Genomic DNA, 19,621 nt, shown 5'->3' on the forward strand with positions numbered 1-19,621 from the left:
AGAGCTGTGTTACCAGAGAGAGAGAGAGAAAGAGAGAGGGTTAGAGAGAAAGAGTGAGAGGGGGAGACAGAGAGGAGAGAGAGAGGGGCAAAGAATAGAAAGAGCATTGTGTTGCTGCTGAAAAAGAACCCATGTCTGCACAAAGAGGTAGGTGTACTCCTATGACTGGCACACACACACACACACACACACACACACACACACACACACACATGCACACACACACAAATACACACACACAAGAGCAGGAAATCCTCATCACCCAGTTGATCCAGCAGCGGGATGTACCAGAAGTCGGTTCAGTAAATGTTAAGTATCAGGTGAGTGTGTGTTCTCGTCTAACTGTGTGACTTGCTTAATTGCATGTAGCAGCTGTGTAGCAGTGTGGGGCAGGTGTGTGACTTTTCCATAGCATGTGTCTGAGTGTGCGGCATAAGCAGGTGCCTGGGCGCGTGTGAGTGTGTGTGGGGGTGTTTGTATGTGGGATTTAGTGGGAGGTTTAAGCTGCGTGTGGTTGTGTTGCTGAGGATAAACAGAGGCGTCATGTGAGCTCTATAGTAGTTTATCAGACAAAGTACAAGTGACGGAGGGTAATTGTGCAACATTATCAAATTAATTAAATGCATTTATGGAGGTCGGTTAAAGTTTGGTTGCAGATATGTTTGATAGCATGATCCAATTAAGTTATGATGCCTCCTGGTGAGGCTGTGCATATTTTATTTACATGCAATATGTTTTTACACATATTATGAATTAGTATTTTTAATCATGGCTGGAATTGAACAATTAAAGCAGTATTTTCAACTGAGCTGAATGTCATTTGCACGTAAGGCTCAGTGAACTCAAGGATGTTTCAACATATCTCAAAATTGCATGAAAAAGTTTCACAATGACACAGTTGGCTCACTATATTAAAAAAAAAGAAACTATACAGATGGTTTGGATTATGTGCTGATATTTTCATCTCTGTCTCCACCCCATTACAATGCAGGTGAATTTTATTTGTGGAATTGGCTTTAGATATTCTAAGTAAGAAATAATATTAAATAATTGTTTCCATTAACAATTTCCTACATAATCTGGGTATTTTTAAATGTTATGATCTCCACAAGTGAAATTCCACTCACCTCCATCATTTGATGTAAAAGCAGAAATCTAAGAGAAACCTGGAGATTCATTCTGTTTGCACCCTAAATGTTTATTTTATTAGCTATCAGTGAACTGGAGACTGTTTGGACAATCTGAAAACATGTAAACAAAAGTCACATTTGCTTATGTCAAGTGGCTGATAACTTATCTGAGCTGTCGAGATAAGGCACCTGGCTCTACATGTGGATTAAAAAGGGTCTGTTCACTGAGGTATTGAATTACAAACATGTAATGCAGATAGTTTTTGATTTTATATGCTCTAGTTTTACAGATTCATTGTTGGTCTCTGCCTGGACCCTGTTAGCTGAATGGAATTTCATTCGTGGTTGTTGCTTTAAACTACATTTTAAAAGGTCTTTTAAGAAACAATGCCTGGAGTGCAGAGCCCATTATCATCTGTTTCAGGCTATTAAGGTATTAGTGAATTCAAAAATATCTGGACAACTTAAAAAAATGTATGCAAAGGTCACATTTGGTTATGTTTGTGGGTGACGCCTTATCTTAAGTTTCAAAATAACACCTTACATGTAGAATAAAGGGTCATTTCAACCCAATTACAAGAAGAAAAATGTACGCCACTTAAATATGTAGACTTGAATTTTATGTTCTTTAGTTTAACATTTAGTTTGAATTTGTGAAGGCAGAGATATCTCAAAACCCGGATCAGTTACACCTTAACTATCCATATGGTGGGACAACAGCAGATATGTGAGAAAATAAGTTTGTTTTTTGTAATTTGGGTGACACGCAAGAAGTGTTTTCATTCACCTATTTTTATGAGCATTTTAGATTAGATTACATTATACTTTACTGATCCCACAATCGGGAAATTCACTTGTCACAGCAGCAAAAACAGAAGCAAAAGGTGTGAATATAAATAGTAGTCGTTTGAATGAAAAATATAAATACAGATCAAGACTATAGAAAAGCTATGGTGAATAGTGAATTTGAAGTATTGCATTAGAAAAGCAGAATGACAACATTTAATAAAAGTTCCTCAACCATGGCATAAAATTTGTTGGTGGTTTTTGCCTTTTCAAAAAAGCGTTGCTGCAGTAAATTGGGCTTGGAAACGATTTTGCGGAATAAATTCTGACTTAACGAACATTTAACTAACATGACTAAGAAGCTGCATAAAACATGTCCAACACCAGCATGACATGATGGAACAATTAAAACTTCTCCATTTTTCTCTCATAGTTGTCCAAAGGGACTTGCATTGTTTCCAGTGTGCAACATCTACGTCGTCCACTGTATTTACTGGCAGCAGCTTGACCTTCTGCTGAAGTTCAGGGTTAAGGTCACTCTGTCCTGTGACACCTCTGAGGAAAGACCACTTCTCTGCAGCAGGCAGCGATGCTTCCTCTCAATTTTGAAGTCATACGACACAGTCAGAGGTTCCCTTTTTACAGGAAGCTGTAGACGATCCTGTTTCACAATGGCCCGGACGAGAGTATTTATAGAGCGCTGTTGTCTAGGACACAAAAGTTTGTCTGATTTATTGGAAAAAGCTGAAGTGGTGGCAACTCAAGGACATTGTGTTCAGAGGAACCCTGGTGTGTGGTGTGTGTGTGTGTGTGTGTGTGTGTGTGTGTGTGTGTGTGTGTGTGTGTGTGTGTGTGTGTGAGAACAGCGGAAGAGCTCTGTGCTGGGTACATATGCATGTGTGGTAAACTAAGGAGGAAATAACATGGTCCATTTACTCTAAAGTACATTATTAAGAATCCAATGTATTAAATACAGTCTGCACGTCTTCTGCTGTAAAGTGATTTCCATTCAAATTATTGTTATGCCTTTTTTGCTTATTGGAAAAAATAGATTGTGTGCATTAGAGGGTAGTATGAAGGCAATCCAATATGCATTAAGCACATTTTTGAGGTACTGGTACTTCTGTTTTGAGACTTTTTCAGTGGAGAATATTGCAGCTTTGCAGCTCGGCTGTAGTTTGTTATTACTTTGCAGTTCCAGGTATTACATTTCTTATAGAATATCACTAAGAAAATATTTTATAACAAAAGCCCTATTTTTCCATATTTCCTTCCATCTCCCCTATATTTAATCTGTATTTTCATTATTTCTTTCCTTTTTAAAACTGTGCTTAATGTATGAAAATCCTGATCTGTAACAAAGAGCACTTCAACTTTGGAAAAACTTATACATATATAACATAATTTTACTGCAGCCACTTATTAACTAACACTTTAATGCTGGATGTTTACCTTGTAATTAAGTATTTTCACTGTGGTTTTTCTAATTTTACTTAATTAAAGGACTTAAATCACCGGTGTCAGGTGAGTTGTGGTGACTGCGTCTATGTCACACTCGTGTTACCTCTCCACTGGTCATGTCCTTTGTCCACACACGAGCTTATGACTTGTCGGAGCCCGACAGTCAACAAATTTAAGACCTGCCTCACAGGGACGTCGTTGTCTCGTCTTCCCGTCATTATGAAACCACACAGTCGATCCCTGGCTGTGTCACCCTTTGACTCATTGCTGAGTGTAAAGAAACAACCCTTTAGGCATCTGCTGATTAAAACCTTCCTCCTCCTATCTCTTCCTCTGCTGCTTTCGTATCTCAGACGCAGATCCTGTAGCACAAGAGATTTATGAGGCTGCAGTTTCAGATCAACATGGGTGGAGATTCTGCTATGTCATATGTCCTGACATAACAAACCTCAACATACTGCCAGTAAATGTTACTTTGTGTCAGTATGTCACATGCATTGCGTATCCTGGCAGTTATGTATGTCCATGTGAGAGAGCCTGTATTTGTACAGGAACTTATATTCATTTTTAAACTTGAATTTAAAGTTAAAGGATTAGGGAGGGAATGAAAACCATTTAAAAGATAGAAAATATCCTCCCTCATGTATATTTCTAAGAATAATTTGACATTTTTTAAATATCTAAGGACAATATTGGGCTCATATTAAATATATATATAAGAGTTATTTTAATCTATAAACTATTAGATATTTAAAAAATGTCAGTGATTTGAATGAATAAATCTGAAAACATCTTACCGAAGTGCCATGAACCTCATCCAAAATTAAATGATTTTGAGGCAAAAAGAATATGTATTAAGCTGTAAAAGTAGATTTTTGCTGTTAGTTATTTTCTGTGTCAGTTGTTGAACATTGTTTTTGTAGGTGCATTGTGTGAACACTAATTTTACTGCAAGTTAATGGTAAATCTCAGGCCTCCCTCCAGAGTTATTTAAACTTCCTGGCCAGTAAAAGTCCGTCAAAGCATGTGCTAACACTTTTTTATTTACTTATCTTGGTAAAAAAAATATCTTAAAATCCATAAAACATTTGCAGTAAACCAATAAAAAAGGACTTACAGACACTGTGAGTGATAGCAGATGTTATGTTTTCCAACTTTTTTTCCTCTGAGCTTTCCTGTTTCCCACCACTCTTGTCTGTCTTTCCGCATGTCTTAGTTTGAAACATCCTTGCCTCACCTTAACACTACATTTGTGTTTACAGAAGCATTAGAAATGGAAACACTGTGTGCGCATGAATGCGTAGGCTTATGTGTGTTTTGTAAAGAGAGGACATTGTAGTTGGTCCTCACTGGTTTAAAAAGGTTTGGGTGTTAAGATTGGACTAGTTTTTGGATTGGCCAAGGGTTGGGGTTAGGCTTTGTGGTCATTAGGGAATGCATAATGTTAATAAAATTCCTCACAAGTACAAACATAGAAATCTGTGTGTTTGTGTGGCCTAAAAGCCTGTTTACCACTCTGTGTTGACATTTTAAGAGAGTTCCTTTATGATCTCATGCACTCAATTTGCTCATCAGGTAAGCCCTGTTTTGTGTCTCAACATGTGTTTGTGTCTGGAGCTGCCAACTGCATCATCATCACTAAGTGGTTGCATGTAAGGCAACAGTCTTTCCGTACTTTAATCTGAAAGCAAATCAGAAAAAGGACTTGGACAGGAAAGTGAATGTTCCATGGCTTGCTAAACACATGTCAAACTTGACAGCAACTGGAAGAAAAGGGTGAGGTTCAGGCACCTTTACAGCTTGACTGTAACCACTTCACTCACAGACTTTGATTCGCTCCATTATAAAACAGGGGAAGGAGGGCTGTAATTGGCGCCAGCTGTCATTAATGGAGTCATTCATTAATGCCACAGCTGTTTGTTTACTCCACCAGCAGACACGACTCAGCTGTTCTCATACATTGTAGATGTGCGAAACAAACAGCGATATTAATGACAATATAAATCACGGCATGAGAAGATGCTGTAAAACAACTAAACATATGTGGCAATCACATGTGGTTCCGTTCTTGCTTCACTGCGGCTGCACGCCTTCGAGGAAAAAGGTTTGATGAATCCCATAATCGCCTCGAAGCGACATGCTGGTCTCGCATGATGCAGCACAGACAGTCGGAGTTAGTGGTTGGAGCTCCACCAAGACTGGCGCAGTCTGAGCCTTTGATGGCTGACACCAATGTGTTTAATATGAAAGCTGTTCGGGCTTGTATTTCATGTTGACTGTCAATATCGTTATAATTTCATACCAATAAATTCCAAATGATTTACTCATGCATTGAAAAAAAATTAAGACAACTAAACATGTGATGAGGATTTACTTCGTCTCTTTTGTACTGCCTTTATCTGGAAGAATATGGGAAGTAAGTTGTTAAGATATTATAAAAAACTAAATTTTATCCGACCAAAGGGTCTGGATCTTGGGAGACATACAAAGACTTAATCAATCTTAAAAGACAGAGGAATGATCTCAATTTGATCTTGTGATTGCACTGTGTAATCATTTAATCCAACTCTTGTTTTTCTTGTAGTGTGTGCCTGGATTTTATTTGTGTCTTGTGTGTTTGGCGTAACCATTTTGCTTTTGTGCTGCTGTCTTGGCCAGGTCAAGAGGTTTTAAATCTCAATGAGTCTTATTTACCTTGTTAAATAAAGGATATTGATTGATTTAGATGAAAGTGAAAAAGTGAGCCATAATACAAATTAATTCATGTGACTTTTCACAGCTGAGAAAAAATGTATTCTACATAACTGAAAATGACATATCTAAATATTCCTACAAAAAGTAACGCACTGAATTAAAATAAATTAATTTTAAAAAATAAATGCAATTTACTTCATAGGTATCCCATGAAATTTTGTCCGTTTATGTTGCATACAGACAGGGGGCGCAAAACCAGAGCTTTGTCCCAGGAGACCGGCGTTCATGTCTGGTTTGAGTTTTTCAGTAGTTTAGTGGATTTAAGCATATAAACAGTAATTTTTTTCCGAGCATTAAAACTAGTGGTTTTGTTGCCTAACCTAAGGTAGTTAAGGGAGAATATCTACCATACCCGGGTTATTGGTGAGGGGTAGTAGAGGGTCTTTTTTGTGTGCTTTCCTGTTCTTCTTTCTCCATTTGTCTATGAAAGAAATAGTTATTTTGCTTCAATAGAAACATCTTGAAAAACTAAAAGTTAAGACAACTTAAAGCTTCTTTCTATGCTGAATTTTAAATTGATTAGAATTTAAAGTTGTCAGAGTTGTTACTTTCTCTCTGAGCACAGACTTCTTCAGCTTTGTCCAGATTTGGTTCCATTATCTGCAAAAGTTGATCTGCAAAAAAACACAATCGGCAAACTAAAATCCATAAAGAAAGCCGATGGGTTGCATCACAAGTTTTTGCATTTTTTCTTGGTCTGTGGTCATTATCCAAAGTGTCAGAGAGTCAGTCATGTGGATGGTCACATCTGTGCATAATGAACCATAGACCTGTCACATGCATTTGGACACATCTTTCTCTCATTCTTTCATACATTTAGTGACACTACATATGTTTTTGTTACTTTTATTGTGGTAGCATTGCAATTTGTTTAATTATTCAAAATATTGGACATTAATAAATCAGCACAGAGATCCATCTGACCCTAATTTCCATTAGCTACAACAAAACAATTGAAAGTCAATTAATAAATAGCCAAGCTACTCCCAGATTGTATCTGGTTTAGACCGCTCCAGGGTAATGTTTTAAAAATAAGTAAAATATCAGTGAACTTTGGTTGTTTGCTGAGTGAAATGACGTGGTCAAACAATTACAGGATACTTTGTGTTGGCTGCCTGTGCTTCCTTCATGTGGGAGGCTTTGAATCATTCAGCCCTCTCAAGTTAGAGAAAGATAAGTGGAACAAATAATACGTTGGAAACGATTCCCGTGTTTAAATATGTGTGCTCATGTGTGCAGCGAGAGAGTGAACAGAATGGATTTGTGAATGGATCGACAAATTTGCATGCAAGTCATGTTTTGGGCTCGCACACACACGCAGCAGCAGCAGCTCACCAGCGAGCACTATTCTTCTAACACACACACACACACACACACAGAGAGAGAGACAGGCTCAGAGAAAAGCAGGGGATTCCAATCCGTCACAGAGATGACATCACAGCCTGCCAGTAATAAAAACAGCTAAACAAGGGAGTCCCCACTTCCCCTCCCTCGTACACATCCCACAGAATGAACAGAGAGAGAGAGAGTAGTGCTGGGGCGAGTGACTCTCATTAGTTCACAGAAAGAAAGAGAGAGAGAGAGAGAGCGAGAGAGAGAGAGAGAGAGAGAGAGAGAGAGAGAGAGACCCTTTTAGGGGCTCAAATGCACACAAGAGTGGCGCACACACGCACAAACACACTTTAACTGTCTCCATAGTGACTGGCTGTGCTGCCCCAGCTTGGAGAGGAAATGCCAAACTCAGTCCTTCAGAGGCGCTCCACCAGAAACACACACACACACACACACACACACACACACACAAGCCCACACACACACACACACACAGCTCTATTCTAATCCTCTGTCCAGCAACGACGGAAAAACCTCTCCTCATCTTATCACTCTGCTTCGTCCCTCTGTCTATATTTTCCTCTCCCTTCCACTCTTTTTTTCTCACCCCTCCCTCTCCCTCTCCCTCTCTCTCTCTCTCTCCCTCTCTCTGCCCCTCTCCCTCCCCTGCACTGCCAGTGGTTAAGTTCATTGAAGTAGACAACAGAGGTAAGTACTCTCTTCCGCTGCCTGTTCTCCGTTGCCTCGCTGCTTTACGGTGCTGTAAGTTGCAGTCGTTGTGTGTTTTCCCACAGATAGCTAAAGGTCAGGTTTACTATCACTTCTGCAGGTCCTGCTGCTGCTGCAGTGAAGTGTGTGTTTGTGGCTTTTCTAGCTCCTCTTTTAATGTGTACAGAAAGCTACAGTCGGCTCACTGTTTTATGCAGTGTGTGTGCTTTGCCAGCCGTCATGTGCACCTAGATAGCGTCTGCCAGTTTACCTTCCCTGGTAATAATCAAACAGTCGTGTGTTTGTGTGTGTTAAAGTGTGTGTACTTTACGATTCAGGCTGGTACCCTGTTCACTCTTTCCCATCATAATAGCATTGTCAGTACCTTTTTTGTGCCTTTATAAACAGTGAATGGTTAAGTCTATATAATCTACAATACGTAGTGTGTGTGTGTGTGTGTGTGTGTGTGTGTGTGTGTGTGTGTGTGTGTGTGTGTGTGTGTGTGATTGTGTGTGTTTAAAGTCCCATTAGTAAACAATGGAAACCCAGTGACTACATAGGAAGAAATTGGAGCCACACAAAGTATTAGCAGGCGCATTAATCAAACAAAGGATTGAAATAATACCTGCAACAGGATGTTTAAATTATTAATTACTGTTGACTCAGTGCTATAACTTCAGTCATAATAGGTCATCATTTTGATTGTAGCCATTTCTTTTTTCTTTAGCTATTTCCACAGTAATGAGCGTGATGCTGATTTCCTCTTAATCTCTTTCCAAGGAGGGAAATCTTGCTGATCTCTCAGCATTAGCTAAGTACTTTGGTGGAATACCCTTTCAAAAAGGCTGAAATAACAATAACAACCCTGAGGGAATCAATGAATGGCTTGGAACGAGTTCAGACATACCACATTGGGAAATTTATCTGTTGTCCTTGGTTACAACACAACACAATTAAAGACATTCCCCAAACCCCTTGAAAGGTCTCTCCCTCATACATATAAACACACACATGCTGTGACATCACGAACATCTGGATGCAACATTGGCTAACACCACATTCCTCTTTCCAATGTGTCCCCATCTTCCCCTTTCTACCCTGTCAAACCCCTTCCTGTCTGTCTGTCCGTATGTCTGTCTGTCTGTCTGTGTTTCCCGCCCCCGCTCTCAGAGATGAAAGAGAAGAACCCCTGGCACACGCCGGTGACCATCATCATCACTGTGATTGGTGTCATAGCGATTGTTGCCTTGGTGACGGTAGCAGTTTTGCAGAACAGGCCCCTACCCCAAAAATACAAGGTACAGTAGAGGAGAGTAACATGTTTTAGTTTGTTTTCTGTGTGACAGCCCACATAGCTACAGTGGGATCTAAGTCCAAAGTCCAGAAGCCAAATATGGTCTCTTGTCAGTATGACCTCAACCTGTACTGGTTCTAGAAATCCATTACCAAATAAGGCCTCTGGATGCTGATAAGAATAACCACTCCGTTCTGTCACAAATGCAGCCTTAGTAAGAGTCTCACAGTTATTATTGATTACAGTGTTTAGGATTCTGTTTACAGGTGAATAGGGTTGTGTTTTTTTTTAAACCTATAGATATCACCATGAAAGTTCCCCAGTTTGTTATTTACATTAGGACAATATTTTTTAGCATTACAAGTTTTCTGAAATGTTAAGTTTAGATATTCAAATTAAGTGTGAACTTATTAAATATGCACTGATTTCCAAACATTTCCAGGACATACATATGAACTTTGGACAAAGCAAATTTCAAAGTTCTTATTTTATTTTGTTGATATATTGGATTCAAAGTTGTTAACAGAAGATAATTGGGATATCTCCTTTTATCATCTTATTAATCAGGATTTACTCTCAAAATCTATACAAAATCAATTTCCGTCATGTTTTTAGGAACAAAGTGTTGCATAAATAAGGATATGAATGATATATAGACAAATCCCTCCACAAAAACCTTCAGAATATTGTTAGGAATAAAACTGGTAAGTTTGGTGTCTGTAAGTGGCGCTGAAGTTGAGATTTATAGCCCAGAGTGAGAAAAATCTAATTTTGAGAAAACGGCATTTAAAGGTTTTTATACATTCTTAATGGAAATGACTAATTCAAGGCAAAATATTGAGTCTAATTCATAGCAACATCAATGTAGACTATGTAAAACACATAACATTGTGCAGGAGAGTGTTAGCTTTCTAATGATTTCTATGAACACTAAGTTTTAGTGAATTCAGGAGAAATCTACAAAATATTGTAAAATATACATCTGCATGTTTGATTTGGATGTTTTCTTTCCACTATATTGAAAGAAGACAAGTTATGGGAGAGAAATAGCCCAAAACCTGAAAATTGACAAGTAAGTCAACAGGCAAAAACATTGTTTTTTCACACACTGAAGTAAAAATGTTCTATTTGTACAGATTAAAATATTACTTATTTAGCAGTGAAAAGTTTTTTTTCTGTGTGCTGTCCAATCATACTGAATGTTTAAACTGGCTGTAAGTCATCTAGAGTTAACTGTCACTTCTTCTTCTGTCTCTCCTCCAGTATGGGATCGTGCTGGATGCCGGCTCTTCCCACACAGCTCTGTATATCTATGCGTGGCCAGCTGAGAAGGAGAACAACACTGGAAGAGTCGAACAGAAGCTTTCGTGCAAAGTCAAAGGTGTGCTGCACACATCGATCATCACATACACACACTTTGCCCTCACATTCACTCATGCAACCATTAATGCACGCTCAGTGTTCAATGTAAATACTTTTTTTCACCAACCAGGCTTGTAAGTCAGAATCCTCCTGCCCAAAATCAATCTTTACTTGCCCCTATGCAAATAGTTTTATCTATAAGACACACAGTACTTTAGGGTTAATGGATTAATATGTTTTAAATAATGGATTTGGTTAATCAGCTAATCTTTTCAGCTCGTAACTGGCTTACTTCATGTAAAAAGGCATCTGCAGCCAAAATCTATTCATTAAAAACAAATTTATAACTCCACACTCGACAGGTTATTGCACTGGGAGAACGCTTTATTAATGATTTACTTACATTTATAGCTACAAATATGAATGGTCATCATGAATATGGTCATGACCCTTTACTAATGACTTGATTTATTTTGTGACACGCCAAATCTAATACGTCAAGTCCCAGTTGTAAATGTTAATAAATTCTTTATAGATAGATTTTGGTCCAGATGTTTACAGCTTTTTTGGTCAAATGACGAAGGTCTAACATCTGGAGCAAATGCTGGAGGTGGATAACACCAACCAGATACATTTCAAAACATGGCAACCTCAAATATCTCCTTAATGTGAAGCTATTATAGTTTAGCTAGAGACAAGACTGTAGTTCAAAGGAGATAAGACTGTATATTCTGTTGCAACTCTTGCAAGAAAATCCATGTGTCTGTCCAAAGTGCCTTAGCCTTATTGCAACTTTCTTATGCAACCAACCTTGCTGAAATATTAAAGCACTTTTAAATACACACCATATAACAGACAGATCTGTCAAACTGACATATGATGTTAGCTTCTCTTCTGTCAGTTGTTTTATCTGCTGCTTTCTATCAAAGCACTGTCAGTGTGTGCTGGCCTCCCTTTTCATGTAATTTACATTGGTTATCAAAGCTTGAAGGAGAAGGCTTTCATGGGCACCAGCCAGCGGTTCCCCTCAGACAATAGGATCAACATGCTTCTCTGAGTAAGGTTTACTTTAAAACAGGCGTGTCCAAACTATTCCATAAAGGGCTGTGTGGCTGTAGAGTTTCATTGCAGTGACTCCTTTAAACAACTGTTCTATAAATGCAGGTGTGGGTGCATGTCTCTTCAGATAGTTCTCCGTTGCCTTGCTGCTTTAATGTGCTGTGAGATTCAGTCATTGTGTGTTTTCCCCACAGTTAACTAAAGGTCAGGCTTATTATCACTGCTGCAGGTCCTGCTGGTATTGTGTGTGTTTGTGGCAGAAATTGTTGCTATTTCAGCATTTGCAACAGCTGCCTATGCTGCAAAGAAACTCAAAAATGTTGCTGATAATTTAACCTTCAAACTTGAGCAAAAATGTGCATCACTGTGGCTAATTCAATTTCATGTTTATGTAGCCAACTACAGCCTCAAACTACAGTCTAGTTGTATTTCCACAGCATGGTGCAGCACATCTCTATTCAACTCAACTTGGACTTTTTTGGTTTTCCATTAGCAATAGTTGTGGACTTTTTTGGTGTCATGTGCATGACACAGATAAAACCTGCAGTTTTTAAATAGCCATGCTACCGTCAATAGCCACCACAATTTTTTTTAGTTCATGCAACCCATATTTTAAATATGTCAGCCTGTAAAACTACACTGTACAGTTGATGAACTGCAGTTCCTCAAAATTGCAGTGGGTTTTTTTTATTTTATTATTATTTTCTTTGTACTGTTTGTTTGTTTTGCATGTTAAAAAAGTTAAACATTTTCCAAAATAAAGTTAGGTAGTTTTAGTTGTGAAATGTGAAAAACTATTTACACTACACTAACAAACAAACGAAAAATAAAAAACAAACACTGCGGTTCTATCTACAGTGGAAAATGAAATGCAGAAAAGTACCTAGTACCACATGTAAGTAAAGTGGAGCTGTACCATGCTGTGGAAACATGGCATATGTCATCTCAAAGGGATTAAAAAGCCAGCAAGTTGTCATAGAAAATGGGACGGTAATTCCTTGTAAAAATGCCACTATATAAACAGCATCATGATCACAATCAAAATCAAGATGATTGAATACATTTCTAGTACTTCTGTAGTCCTGCAAGTTCCCATGCTTGTCTGTCGAGAGTGGCTTTGGACAAAGACGGGCGAGCTGCAAGAGGAAGGATGCATTTTCACAATTAATTACTCCATCTTTAAGGAAGAGTACATTAAGCATGCTTACAGGAAGCCAACATCTTGATAACGTCTTCAACAAGCTTTCCTCTCCGTAGCAAATTCCTTGTGAGGTCATGAATTAGCACAGCTGACCTTAAATCTCCAAGCAGGCTAGCAAGGCTCTGATTATGTTTTATGGCTTCACACTCCTCGCCTTTTGTCTCAACTTGCAGGTAAAGGCATCTCCAGCTATGCATCTGATCCACTGAAAGCAGGGGAGTCTTTGAGACTGTGCATGCAGGAGGCAGAGCAGTATGTCCCGAGTAAGAGACACCACGAGACCCCCCTTTATCTGGGGGCTACTGCTGGAATGAGATTGCTGAAGTACGGCACACGTGTACGCACACATCCCCACAATCAAACATAAAATATGCATTCAGAAAATGTAATGCAGCATGCTATTTCATGCTGAGATATTAGTGTATCCTGAGTCTTAGCTGCCAATCCAAGTGCTGCTATCTATAGCCTTTTCCATATGCCTGTTTTGTAATTTATCACCCTTTGAACTTTAGTGCTAGAGCGTAGAATATGTTACTGTCAAATCCATTATATATATACGAGAAAGGCATTCATTATTTATGGGCTGCTGTATTGATTTGAATTATGAATGTGAATCAGTCTAATGAATTTGTGTTGTTGCAGTATGGAGAATAGCTCGGCATCAGACAAGGTTTTTGGAGCTGTGGAGGCAGCCCTGCGAAAGTTCCCTTTTTCCTACCAGGGCGCGAGGATACTGAGCGGTCAGGAGGAGGGAGCCTTTGGCTGGGTCACAGTCAACTACTTGGATGACCGCCTAGAACAGGTCTGCACACGTATGTGTACATACATGTCAATGCAAGTTTGTTGCATGCTGCGTGTTCTGCACTAAGGATGGGAATAATTAATCAATGAGTGATTAGTGGTTGTTGAGAATTTGGTCGATCATGTGGAATTTTTAATCGGTCTGTGTATTTTTTAAATTTTATCTATGACTGCTTGTCAGTAGTACTCGCTGAACTGAAATACGGCCGAGCGTTCAGTTCTGCGGCCGTACGTGAATAAGCCAATGAGCTGAGAATTAAGTTGGATAAATCTTCAGTTTGCAAACTGAAAGCTGCAATAACAATTATAAAACACACAGAAATATAACACTTTTAATTTGAGAGAAACTAGCTTACTGTATCAAACCTTGCTAGCATGAATTACTAGGTTTAATTTTATCCAAAACTTATTTAAACATAAAACACATGTATATATGCAAGATTACTGTGAAAACTAACCTCATGCCTCTTTGGGGCATAAAACATAAAAAACATAAAACATAAAAACGTTGATCTCCATGATGTTATCTTTACAGTATCATCTCACGTGAGTTAGTTTAACGATCGACAGGATCAAGTCTCTTTTCATCCTTTCAAAATAAAAGCGCCCGTTATCAAAACAGGCTTTTGCTTATATATCTTTTATTGCATGTATGCATGCAGCGATTAATCGATTAATTGATCGTCAACGTTATAGATGATCGAGTTGGAAGGTTTCTTCCAAATACCCATATTCTTCACACTGACTTCAATGCCTTTTTGTTTCTGCTGCAGGGCTTGGAAACCACAGGCGCCCTCGACCTCGGCGGGGCCTCCACTCAAATCAGCTTTGTATCCGATAAATATGACGGCTCAGAGTCACCCAACAACTCTGTGACCTTCCGACTCTACGGAAATGACTACAACCTGTACACTCACAGCTTCCTGTGTTACGGGAAAGACCAAGCCCTAAAATTGATGCTGGCCCATCAGTCTCAAGTAAATTCTCAGGGTTATTTTCTCTTTTCTATTGACATTATCAGGCTGTCCCTCCCTGTGTTCCTAACACCTCTCCATCCTGCTCTCTCTCACCCAGGCAGGTCCAGCATCATTATTAGACCCTTGTTTCCATCCCGGCTACACAACAATAATGAACTACTCGGTCCTCTATGACAGCCCCTGCGTGTCAGACAGGAAACCGCAAGGAGCTCCTGTAAGCTTCACTCACAATGGGAGGGGAGACTTCCTACGATGCCAGGATGCCGTCAAGAGAGTCTTCGACTTTACCTCCTGCAAATACAGCCGATGCTCTTTCAATGGGGTCTTCCAGCCAATGCTGCAGGGGCCGTATGGGGTAATGTAACACAGCTATCAGCGTGTTTAAGTGGCCTTTGAGTTCTGTGTTTTTTGTAAGGTTATACAAATAACATATAAAAGTTACACACAGATCATTACATACAGATCTATTACTTTTCTTCAATCTTGTACATTTTAATGCCTGGTACAACTAAAGGTACATTTATTTGGTGAAATATAATGATAACAACAAAAAAGCTCATAAAAGTTTAATTTAAGAGCTGATATCTAGCCATTTTCCATGGTTGTCTTGATAATGATTTGGTTATTATCAAGAAAACCATGGAAAATATTATGGTGTGATTTTTATGATCTCTATCAAACAAAGATGTTTTTTCTTAAGTCTGTACACATTGCATTCCTGTGATATGAGTATTGTGCCAGTCCATATTGGAATTTTGATAAAATTGTGATTATTTGTGCAGCAAAACACAATGCAACCTTAGGTGAAAGTTCACTAAAATGCAAAAAAAAACCCCAAAACATTTCCTCACTTATCTCGAGTGATATCTAAGCATGCATTTACGTTTTATTCCATTGATAGCATAACCTCACTGCGTGGATAATGGGTTGCCAGAGAATTATCCAAGGAAACAGGGATACTGTTTCTGTGTAGAATTTTCTGTATATCCTTGCCTCACAGCAACTTGCAAAAAAACAAAGTCAAATAACATCTGAGTCAGTGATGCCAAAAAAATCCTTACCAGAAAAACATTTTTATAAACTGATTACTTTATTTGCTAAAGATAGGAGGACAAGTTAATTTCCTTTTGCCTCATCTCTTCCTCTCTCTAACTGCAGGCTTTCTCTGCGTATTACTTTGTGATGAATTTCCTCAATCTGACCGATACGTCCATCCCTCTGGAAACTGTCAAGGAAAAGCTGCAACGCTACTGTGCTACCCCTTGGAATCAGGTCGGGGCATATTAATGCATCACTTACACACACACAGTGCAAACGTCTTGCCATATTTACTCCTTTCCTTATCTGTGTCCTGCAGTGTGGCGTTACTGTAACTGATGTTATCACTGTGTTTGAACAGATAACGCAGCAGCATCCAGACGTAAAAGTAAAGTATCTTGCTGAGTACTGTTTCTCCGGCACGTACATCTTGACCCTGCTGACAGAAGGATACAACTTCACCTCACAGAGCTACTCCGACATAAAATTCATCAAAAAGGTCAGTAGACCGCAGACCACTGCTTTCCTGTCTCACACACCTCGGAGCATTAACGCCCTGTGTGTGTGTGTGTGTGTGTGTGTATCAACAAGTGTGCCCTGCTATCTCTGTGAGGACCTATTAGAGTTTCCAAGCTGTGAAAATGTTGTTTTTATGGGTTGGACTCACGTTCAGGTGTGGCTGTCCCAGATCTGCAGCCTTGATATCACTCTTTGTCTTTGATCACTCAGCACTTCATTTCCTGCTGCAAAACATTGATTTGAATAGCATCACTCAGGGCTAAAAAGATTATACTGGATTGGTCAACTAGACTGTCCATTACCGACTGGGTCTGTCAAAAAAACAACACCCCACCAGACAAATTTCAGACAATAACTAGACATCTGATACACTTCTCTCCTGTTCAGTCAGAGACACTTGTCTCAAGGTATTGACTGTTATACTAAGTTACATTTGCTGTCTGAAGAAGCTCTTAAAGAATCCAAACAGCAATGAAAGAACTTATCCCCCCCAAACACGAATAATTGTTTCCTGCTCAACGATTAATAGCTTTTTGTAGGCCTTCGATTCCGAGATCAGTGGCTACAATCTTTATCAGATATAGCGTTAGGGAGACGTCAGTAACAAGAATGCATAATAATGACATACAGCTTTCTCCATATTCAACAAGCTTGTCATGTATCATTTCTATATTATAAATATTTTTTCCATCATAACTTCTCTATTTTCTTCCCAATTTTCAGTCTCAATCTACTAATGTCAATTTTATTGTGGATTGGGTTGCTGCAAGGCTTAGGTTAATTGTTGTTTATTTCTGTGTGTGTTGTTTATTGAACAATAAAGATTAACAGACGACAAGTTCTACCTGCAGCCACCCCCGACCAATAGTATCTAAATAATAATGAAATATACTAAATGCTGCTGAAAGCTAGTGATGACGAGGAGAAATTACATTTAATTATGGTATAAAGAAAAGTAAAGCTGTCAGATTAACTGTTATGTGCGAGATCTTTCCTTATACTTTGCAAAATATCATATGAAAGGGAATTAATTATTATAATAATAATTAATATTACTACTTATCCTTCAGTATTTCAAAATATGTTTTAATTATTAAATAACAAATAAATAAACTAAATAAATAGACTCAAAATAGAAGTTTAGCATTTTTATTAACTGATATGTAAATGGGCAAAAATAATTAGTAAAAGATTTACAAATAATAATAATAATAACTATAATAATAACTTTTTTTTAAAGGGAAAAATTAAAAAGGAGGCATAAACGCAAAACACAACATAAAAACAATCAATAAATACAACTAGAATTATATTAATTAGTACCTATAAATAATATAGTATTTATTTTAAATCAAGCAGTTCATCTGGCTCCTTTTTGTGTTCTGTATTATAATGTGTTGAATGTATTATCTGTGTTGTTTTGATGTGAAATTTGAAGGGAAAATATTAATATCACTACTCATCCTTCAGCATTTTCAAGAGGCCATTATAATATGATATTCTTTACTCTTTCTTTCCTGTTAAAAGTATTTTTTTTCTGGATTTAATTGACTTGAATATCACAAGGAAATAAAACAGCATGACCCCATGCTAGATACCTGGTTTGTAATTAGTCAATATCTTAATAGATAGCTACACCATCAGAAAAATTCATATAGAGTTGTAACTTTCACCACTTGTAACATGCCAATTTACAATCAGACAATCATTAACAGGTCAAGTTATTTTTCACAACAAAGCAAATAGGCCTACAAGTCATAGCAGTGTACAGCGGGTTTACATACAGAAGCAAAAAATAATGCAAAGAACCTAGTTGTATTTCAAGCTCAATTTCATCACACTGTTTAAATAATCGCCTAACTAATTTTTTCAAGTTTTGCACGAAACCCAAAAAACTTCACCAAAAGTGTAACATATGACATTTATTGATCATTTCACTCAAAAAGTCTGTAACAAAGGATGGCTATTGGCATAGTAATAACACTGTGTGTAAATTATGTAACATGTCTTTGTGACTTAAGCAAGATATGGTAACACTTTATTTTGAAGGTGTCTATATAAGAGTCACACAAGCCTGTCAGAAACATGACATGACAAGTATCATGAGCATTAATGTTACTTCAGAGTGTCATTAATGTTCATGACACATTCCATGTCATGTTTATGACATGCTCATATCACTCTTATGTAGACACCTTAGAGTAAAGTGTTACCAATATTAGTGTCAACAATAAAACACTGATAAACTAAACTGATAAACTAAACAATCTCCCTCTAGCTCTTCTTTGCTGGGTTCTTATCTGATGCCTATGAATGTGGCAAATTGTCAAAGAAGTGATGATCTTAAAGGGGTAAAATCACATGATCTGATCAACTGAGGATGTAGGCGATTTTACCATAGGTGGCCAGCGTCATGAGGAGATGATTTAGGCAAAAAAACAAAACAATTTTGACAAAAAATGACTTAGGCGATTATCTCAACAGTGTGACCATTTGCAACTGAGCAGCACAAGAGAAACTACTCACTTGGACCCAGGGCAGAATAATGGCGAGTATCTCATCATCTGCCGGTGAGGATTCACGAATTCTCGGATGGTGAACCATAAAGTCTTGTAACGTAGCAACCACAAACGCGATAAAGTCATCATTGACGGGATGAAACAGGTCAAAAAACGGTAGAAATGGACGCGCTGCACACCTGCACCAATATTATTGGACGTTAACAGTCACCTGGGAGCTCAGCAACCTGAAGTATTTAGTATTTTAAAAAAATGGAATAAATTATCAGTAAATAAATAGACTCAATTGTAAGGATTAACGTGTGTATTAACTGATATTTAAATGGCCGAAAAATATTTTTTAAATTAGGCCTAATATTAAAACGTATTAAACTTAGAAATGAGTTTCTCAAAAATAACATAAATCAATCAAGATAAACATATAACACATAAGATTTAAAATAAATGAATGAATACCTAGATAAATCGTTATTTCAAATTTGACATTTTTGAGAATTTAATTGATTGATTTATTGTTTTAATCAAGCAATAAATAAATTGTTCTATATATATGTATATTATTATTACTAGTAGTAGTATATATTAGTTTGTTTGTTTTTTTACTCAATTTGATCTTTTTCACAACAATTATTGTGATTTAAGGAAATGCACAGCCAACACAATAATATAACCCTGATCTC

At 37.8% G+C, this 19,621-nt stretch overlaps 1 protein-coding gene across 2 annotated transcripts in view; it reads left to right on the plus strand.

The window, feature by feature from the left end:
• The window catches only part of entpd1 (ectonucleoside triphosphate diphosphohydrolase 1), a 21,225-nt gene continuing 1,604 nt past the window's right edge, over positions 1 to 19,621 (plus strand). Inside the window, exons 1-9 of one of the 2 annotated variants that reach the window (XM_059324671.1) lie at positions 1 to 147; positions 9,342 to 9,469; positions 10,729 to 10,846; positions 13,261 to 13,411; positions 13,730 to 13,889; positions 14,662 to 14,865; positions 14,963 to 15,220; positions 16,024 to 16,137; positions 16,265 to 16,402. In XM_059324671.1, the coding sequence (XP_059180654.1) occupies positions 132 to 147; positions 9,342 to 9,469; positions 10,729 to 10,846; positions 13,261 to 13,411; positions 13,730 to 13,889; positions 14,662 to 14,865; positions 14,963 to 15,220; positions 16,024 to 16,137; positions 16,265 to 16,402 (1,287 nt within the window). In that variant the 5' untranslated portion in view covers positions 1 to 131. Of the gene's footprint in view, positions 148 to 299; positions 321 to 9,341; positions 9,470 to 10,728; positions 10,847 to 13,260; positions 13,412 to 13,729; positions 13,890 to 14,661; positions 14,866 to 14,962; positions 15,221 to 16,023; positions 16,138 to 16,264; positions 16,403 to 19,621 lie in introns of those variants that run through there. The other variant, XM_059324672.1, reaches the window with a different exon arrangement.

Source organism: Centropristis striata, chromosome 21 (assembly GCF_030273125.1).
Source record: "Centropristis striata isolate RG_2023a ecotype Rhode Island chromosome 21, C.striata_1.0, whole genome shotgun sequence".
Taxonomy (NCBI): Eukaryota; Metazoa; Chordata; class Actinopteri; order Perciformes; family Serranidae; genus Centropristis; species Centropristis striata.